Source organism: Henckelia pumila, chromosome 2, assembly GCF_033568475.1.
Source record: "Henckelia pumila isolate YLH828 chromosome 2, ASM3356847v2, whole genome shotgun sequence".
Taxonomy (NCBI): domain Eukaryota; kingdom Viridiplantae; phylum Streptophyta; class Magnoliopsida; order Lamiales; family Gesneriaceae; genus Henckelia; species Henckelia pumila.
Genome location: NC_133121.1, coordinates 145,086,861 through 145,095,181, shown reverse-complemented (window position 1 = coordinate 145,095,181; position 8,321 = coordinate 145,086,861). Strand labels below are relative to the sequence as shown.

The window sequence follows — 8,321 nt, the reverse complement described above, 5'->3', positions numbered from 1 at the left end:
AGTTCAAAGTCTCATCGAGTTCCGCCTCATCTGGCTAAAGTACATGGGAAGGATCTAGCTGATACTTTTTCAACATAGACACGTGCAATACATCGTGAATATTTGATAAAGCTGGGGAAAAAAAAACTAATCTGATTGTACCCCTGAACGAGATATCTACAAAAATACATAGTCACCTTGCTCAAGAATCAACGATCTACGTTTGGCATTTGCATAATTGGCTTGTCTTTCAGATGTTGTTCTCCTTCTAGACCGAAAAATTTCATCTTTTCTTCCATTTTTATGATCATGTCTGGCCCAATAGCTGGTGCCTTTTAAACTTCATTCCAAACAAAAGAAATTCTGCGCTTCCTACAATACATAAAGCTTTTAAAAGGATATATCTCAATTTTTATCTGATGGCTGTTATAGTAGGAAACTCAACAAGTGACAAAGAATCTTGCCAACTGGTACCAAGATCTAGTACCACAGCTCTTATCATATCCTCTAAGGCCTGGATAGTTGGCTCTGACTGTCCGTCTGGCTGAGGATGGTATGTTGTACTCAAGTGCAACCGAGTACCAATAGTTTCTTTCAAACTGTGCCAAAAATGAGAAGTAAATCTAGAGTCTCAATCTGAAACAATAGATTTCGGCACACCGTGCAATCTCATATCATATCTGATATAAATGCTAGACATATGGTCATGTCTGTATGTCATCTAATAAGGGATGAAACAAGCAGACTTAATCGTCAATCCCTAACGAGTCACCAATCCAATTCTTAAACAACCTATTTCAATATAAACCCAATACATAATTTAAAACTCATAGGAAACTTATGTCAATCAGACAGTTCTTAACATCTCACATAATCTCAAAATTCAATATCCTGAAGTTTTTGTCTACGCCGTCATCTCGCATGTTCACATAATCATTTGCGAGTTACAATCTGTTCTCGCAATTATGTGACATTCACAATTCAAAATACTCTGAAATCCTTATCATATTCTTCCAATATCAAATCAATTCAAATATCATCATTCGAATAGGCAAGATAAGACTCTAAAATCATTCATCCGATTATCGAATTGAGATCAAAATCATATAAATTTAGTAAATTCGAAAATCATTAGATGTTAACATCTGTCTGCACTGGGACTCATCTCTGTACCAGTTTCCCTAATTCAAGTATCTTTTCATTGCTTAATCTAATTCATAGATCCCATCAATCAAATGAAGCTAATGAATAAACACCACAAATTCAATTCAGAACTAAAACCCAAAATACAGATACATCGACCACATTAGCTCGATTATCAGATCAAATCAATATGAACAATTTATCATCTATTTCATTCTTTATGTTTTCAAGTGCTTGCAATTCAATTAATTAAATTCAAATTCTGCTAATCAAATTCATTCGTCTCTACCAACACTTAATACTTCAATTCATTTCAGAATTCAGAATTATTCTCTCGATCTAAATGCTGAAATTATACCAAAATACCTCGTAAAATCTTTAAAATAATCATCACATCAACCCAAAGATTCATATCTAATATTGTTATCGTTATCTCAATGTGGTAACCATATCAAGTGATTCTGAAACTCTGAACTTTTCTCAAAGCTCTTCTGATTCTCGTTACTAATTCAATTTGGATCAGAACACATCTATTCTAATCAATTGCGAATCTGCTTCAAAATCTAACTTAGAATACAAAAAGCCATGATTCTATTTAATGGTGCTATCATAATATAATGATACGAGCCAAAGAAATATCAAAACGACGTTCAATGTAACTTAGCTCAATCAATAACTTGCTGGGTCAAAATCAAATCGAAATCCAAAGAATATTGTTTAAAACAACCTCGAAATACAATATTTTGGACGAAAATTCTGCTAAGTGAAAACAACTCACTTGCAGCTCAATACGAAAATGTGAGTGGATCAAAATCAAGGCTCCATGAACAAGGAATGCGAGTCAATCAATCAATATCAAATCATATGATCACACATCAACGGGTATGACATCATGCCCATAATCAAAACAAACCAAAATCATTGTTGTCAGCATGGGGAATTCGCACACGCTCATCGAAGTAAAGTCTCAAGGCATAATCTGATGTCAATAAATAAAATCGAGATCATAATGGATTAGAATAACAAAACTCATCCAAATCAATGTCAATGTCCAGAAATAGAATTCAAATGTTCAAACAAATACAAGTTTCTGAACTTCATGTTCAAAATGTCAATCAATGCCAAATTGGCAGAATTCTCAATAATAAATGTCATGCAAATCAAAGAATGCATGAACTACAACAAGAATTTCAATATCTCCAAAAAGAATCAATGAAATGGCTCAATCGTGACTGATTTTCTGCTATCTCAAAATCATCAATCAAAACTCAACAAATCTTGTCGATATCAAATCTAAAATTCTATTCATTCCATTAAAATCTTAAATCACAAAGATTTCTTAATTTATAGGGACAACAATCAAAACATCCAAAATTCGCTCTTACTCCATCAATTCATCATTGATTACATCTAAATCAATTCATCAAGAAAATCATCCATATCTAATCGTTATCTAAAAAATTTCATTTATTATTGTCCAAATAAAAATACAGTAATTCAATTGTGCATTCTACCGAAATTTCCTCTAGAATTCTCAAAACAATTGCTACAACGAAAATTTGCTTCTAAACAGATAGAACACAATTGCAAAATTCCCGAAATCTACAAAATCAATCTCAAATATTCTGCATGCTTAGATTTTATATCGAATAAATCAGTACCTTATCAATGAATCACATTACAATCTGCTTTATGTACTACTGTGTTATTCTTTTCGTCAGCTTAAATAAATTCTTACTTGAGATACTCGACACTGAACTTAATTTCTCGGGTTGGAGAAAAACCCGTAAGCTCATCTGAAACTCTTTAGAAAGTGCGTTGATTACTAGTACATCAACTAGATGAGAACACGTCTTTAAAGAAATCAAAAGCATGACTATAACGTCCTTGCGTCTCTCTGCAATATACACATAAAATATTAACATCATAGGATCCTAACTAAAGAATCCTTACCATTTCGTCTCAATCATTTGACGTATGTAGTTGAAATCTGTTAAATCTCTTAAACAACATTTTTTATCAATATATAAAAGCCCCATCAAAATATATAAACTACATTGAAATATCTGCATCATCTATAGCATTTCATTAAATTTCGGTTATGATTTTACGGTTTTGTGATCATACAAATTCTAATATTTTGGGTTATATTAATACTAAATAAATATTTTGTACTAATATCTTGATTAGATTATGTATCCATTATTTGAGTTCGAGCATACATTGAGCTATGAAAATATTATTTAATTTTAGTTAATGCATATAGATCATAATAATACATAAAATATCAATTATTACTTTTGTTGTACATGACATGTAAACATTTATGTCTTGAAACTGCGACTCGATCTATTTCGTGTTATCTACAATGAAGTCGCAGTTTTACATACCCTATATATAAGTGTAAAGATTTATCATACAATGAAAAACTTGCTCAATTGTATAAGATAACGTACACTTCATTATCTGAATTTGGTAGTCGCAGAAGTAATCGGAAATTACATGATCAGAAGTTCCAAAAAAAAATGAAAAAGAAAAGCAGACTGATCAATTGTAAGTTCGATCCATATATATGGCCTCTGAGAGGTATACAGTTGGAGCATAGCATGCATACGACACCAAAAATGTCTTTGGAAATTAACAATTGTTTTAATCAATAATTGGATAAGAGGCAACCATGGCTATCCCGCAAGCCCCTTCCTTAGCACCAACATCTCTCTCGAATTTCACGTATCCCCCTTCGCCCCATGCTGCGCCCCAAGAGTTCTTCACGAGCCAGTATTTTTTCCCGGCCTCGCTTTTTCCGTATCCAAGAACTGTGACACCATGATTTAGATGAGTTCCACAGTACTCAGCCGTATATATGCCGCCTGCGTAAAACTGTAAAGCCAGTCCACTGGCATCAATGGCCACAGACACAGGTTGCTTTGTCACCGCTTTGAGTAATGCCGACTCGTCTTTAGATGGCACTTTCTCAAATCCAGTGATCTTTTCCACTCTTGAGGATTCCTTTTTGTTGTTACACACGCCATTTTCTCCTTTGTATGGATAGTTGGCTTCTGTCGAGAGGCCTCGATGAATTATGAATTCGAACGCTTCGTTCATATAACCTTCGCGGCACCCATGATTCATCTTGTTGGAATCACAATCCACGAGTTCTTGTTCGGACAATGACACCAGCTTCCCCGTTTTAATCCCGTGGATCCCTTCCGTGGCTGCAACTGCTGAAAATGCCCAGCAAGACCCTGTACGTGCATATATGCATGCGTGCATGAGTTTTCGAGTAATTTTAAGAACGAGATAATTGTTACAATTATTCCACATTGAATAATAAAACTAACAAAGAGTTTGGTTATAAACCTTTGAGACAACCCCAACAAACTTTTTGGGATAGACAATTCATGGGTTTATAACCTAACAAATATTTCAATTTTTTTCATGAATTTATAACTCATGAATATTTAATTTTTATATATGTCTCACCGCATGTAAATTGATTCTTCACGGCAGTGACAACTCCTTTCTTCCTCCAGTCGAGGCTTGCGGGAATTGCAGTCACATTTTCATGCCTAAAGTAGTAATTGGTGGCCGAAAATGTCTCGTGGGGAGAATATGATCTAGTCCTGTATCCGCCACGAGAAGCACGGAACTCTTGGTTCGAAATATCTGCGAATTCATTGACGACCAGTTTGTAAGACTTGGTTTGGTCAAGGTTGGAGGATTCGATGAACTCCACGTTGTGCTTGAATATTTTGAATCGCTTCGCCTTTTCGACGTCGTCTTCGTATACACGGCCATATTGTTTCATCCATTGCTCGTGTCTCTCCACCATTCTTCCGCCTGGAACGGTTCTGGATGTTGCTAGAGATGAATACATCCCAAGAATTACACACACAAATGCAAGAAAAATGATTTTGCTGAATTGGAAAGCCATATTATGTATATCAAAAAACTTTATTGTAAGATGAAAATTATGAACGGGCAAGAATTGAGTATTTATAGGTTGTGAATTCCTTGCATTTATTGATCATTTGATCGTGATTTATGGAACGAGTCTCGAGGGGCTAGATTTGAATCAAGATCCCGCAAGTTTTGACTTTTACTTAAATTAATTGTCATTTATTAATTCCCCATTTGTAACTTTTTAATTCAATTTATGGTAATTCATTGTTCATCCATGCATGTAACTTCATTTCAAATATAATTGTATTATTATATTTCTTTTTATCGATATTATAATCTTAATTTTATTTTTAATAATAATAATTTTTTTTATATATGCATGCATGATTTTTATTCGTAATACTATTATTTTATTTTATTTACGATATTTTGATAAAATTAGTTGTTTTTTTACATTATGTAAATAATCAAACCGATTTACTAATATCAACTAGGTTTTTTTAAAAAAAAAAAAAAAATAGGGCTGAGCATTTGATTTTGGATAATACATGATATTTGGACAATATTTGCACGTACTTCCTAGTTGTTATATATAAAAATAGTTAAACAGAGTACTGAATAGTAAATATAAGTTTCGATTTTTTTATACTAATTATAAATTTGGTTACTTTTGTCCCTCTTTTTTTAAAAAAAAATATTATTGTAGTTTTTTTAATTTTATCGTATTTTTAATTTCAAAATTGTTAACATTATTACTATTATTATTATCAATTTATTTCATATGATTTATTATTATTCTTTATTGATATGTTAAGTTTTTTTTATCAATTTATTTCATATTATTTATTATTATTCTTTATTAATATGTTAAGTTTTTTGTTTTAAATAATAAAGATTATAATATTTATAAAATTATAGAAAAAAATTAAAGTGCACAATAAATCTATCTCAAATAATCCCGTACCCTTTAATTAAAATTTATGTAAATAATAACATTTTATAAAATTAAATCCGGCCCCTGTTACTGTTGCCATTTTTGTTATCTAAAAAAATTTTATTTGATATTATTTAATTAAAAAGCCCTGGAAATTAAAATTAATATCAGATATTGTTGTAGGAAAATTAATATCAACTCTCAGTTGAGGCCTTGAGAGTTTGAGGGTGTTATATAAGAAGCACAAACTTGACCGCAGAAACAGAAATTCAACCCCCAAATCGGAGGAGGGGAAGATTTCAAGGGTTTAAGGGAATTTCATAGTTAAAAATAAAAAAAATAAAAAAATTATACAGCTGAATTCGCGATGGTTGCGCCCTCTACTTGGTTCCGATACATTGCCAGCAAACTGGACTATTCCGTCTCTGTCAGCCAAAAGGTGAGTCCTTAAGCTAATCGTGGAGTGTTCCTTTTTTTGTATTCCTTTGTTTGTTTCGAAATGGGTTTTTGTATTTTCATGTTATTTATCCTGATATAAGTTTGTGGGCATTTGGGATTTTTTACAAATTCTGTAAAGATTGTTGTTTTAATTGGTATCTGTGAAAAGTGATATTATGTTGGTGGATAAGACAATAGTGAAAAGGGTTCCTTTGCTTGGTTAGCTCGAAATTATGGAACCCATTCCGTGGTCAGAAACTTGGGGAGAGGAATGTTATTATTCTTAAGAACGCTAGCTTGTTAAAATTTTAGATATAAATCAACATATCCTTTGAAACTCCATTTGATTTCTAGCTTATTATTTTCTATATTAAGCTTCAAAATTTTAAATAGTTGTAGCCAGATAAATTGAGGGAAATGGTTCCCCGGTTCTATTCATCAATCACTTTTGTGGGTTGAAAGGGTAAGTTTTAATATTCAGTATTCCCGAAAGGCTTCAGTGATATTTTGTTTGAAGCCTTTGGGTTAAGCAACTTTCTCTTCCCTTCTCTCTCCTCGGGTCTGTTCTCATGGTTTTTCGGGTTTTACTTTTGTCAATGCTATTGCTATAAATCCTTATATCCTAGCAATTAGCATATAGCTTGTTCGGCTCTTTGTCATTGTCTCCTGGGTCTTATATTGTTCGTATAGAAGAGCCTGGTTGGCTGGTTATGAGTTCTGATGACACTAATCTTTCCAGAGTTTGTGTCACACAACTTATGTATGGATGATGCACAAAACTTAAGGAAAAATATTTGTCTGCCTCTGATTGGGAGCGTGACTGCACCATGGGGGATTGTTTTGGTCGTAAATGTGTTTATAGCATAGGAAGGGACATCTTGGTGTGTGGGCTTGATGTATTGGTTACTGCAGTTTTGGTAAGAGTTGAGGAAAATCTATGAGACTTGAGGTTAACAAAAGTAATGTATAGGAATAGGAGTGTACGAGGTTGGCCGTTAGAGCTAGACTGGAGGAGAGCTATGTAGGCATTGTATTCTCTTTTATGTTACCTTGTTAGGAACATATTGTATCATTCAATATTTAACGTCAACTCTGCTCCAAACGGTTGTGAGAGTTGTTGCTTTCTTTTTGCACGAGGACTTCTGTTATATATTTGTATCAAGGTCTTATTATTAGGTATTTGCTCTAACCGTTCTGCACATTATAGAACATGTACCTTTAAGTGTTCTGTTATATCACCCTGGAATTTTAAGTTTGGTGTTTAAGGATGTTTGGTGTAAGTTGCTTTGATATAATCTTCTGCACTGATCTATGTAGGAGGTCAAATTGCAGACACTGAACTCTTTTTGAAGAGCGGTTCTTTAGGAGCAGTTTTAACACTGCTCTTGAAAGGTGACCAATAGAACCAGTTTTAATTAAACCGTTTCTAACGTCTTGCCTTTTAAGAGCGTTTTACTAACCACTCCTATTGACCATATTTTAGTACCGGTTTCTACAAATCGCTGCTATAAACTGCTCTTATTGACATAATTGTTAGGATCACTCTCGAAGCTACTCATATTTAATATTTTTAACAGCGGTTTCACAAAACCGATCTTGTAAACCGCTCTTATTGCTATATCTTATAGGATTGTTTTCGAGACTATATCTATTGAATACTTTTATTATAATAATTTTTAGATTTGTTAAAATACAACACTCATATCATAATACAATTATTTTTCTTCACAAAAATTCAATTATAAAAGATTTATTAAACATTTTTCATTTTATTATTATTAATTTTTTTTCATATTATTAATTTATTTTTATATCATTTTTTATTGCAAAATGAAAAAACTATCTTAATAAAGATTAATTATCAAGTGGATGAAATAAATGTTTCAAATAAAAATATAAAAAAATATTAGTTATCAAGTCCATG

General features: G+C 32.5%; 1 protein-coding gene across 1 annotated transcript; it reads right to left on the bottom strand.

The window, feature by feature from the left end:
• Positions 1 to 3,565: 3,565 nt before the first annotated feature.
• LOC140885242 (senescence-specific cysteine protease SAG39-like) lies at positions 3,566 to 5,126 on the bottom strand. Its single transcript, XM_073292188.1, has 2 exons — positions 4,606 to 5,126; positions 3,566 to 4,367 (listed from the first exon to the last, which is right to left on the bottom strand). The coding sequence occupies exons 1-2, from the start codon at positions 5,054 to 5,056 to the stop codon at positions 3,772 to 3,774; spliced, it is 1,047 nt and encodes a 348-aa protein (XP_073148289.1). The 5' UTR covers positions 5,057 to 5,126; the 3' UTR covers positions 3,566 to 3,771.
• Positions 5,127 to 8,321: the final 3,195 nt, after the last annotated feature.

Excerpts from the sequence above, each read along its gene's own strand:
- LOC140885242 (XM_073292188.1), bottom strand. The coding sequence starts at position 5,056 with ATGGCTTTCCAATTCAGCAAAATCATTTTTCTTGCATTTGTGTGTGTA. Across the intron at positions 4,368-4,605 it reads GAAGAATCAATTTACATGCG|GGTCTTGCTGGGCATTTTCA; the intron begins GTGAGACATATA and ends ATGCACGTACAG.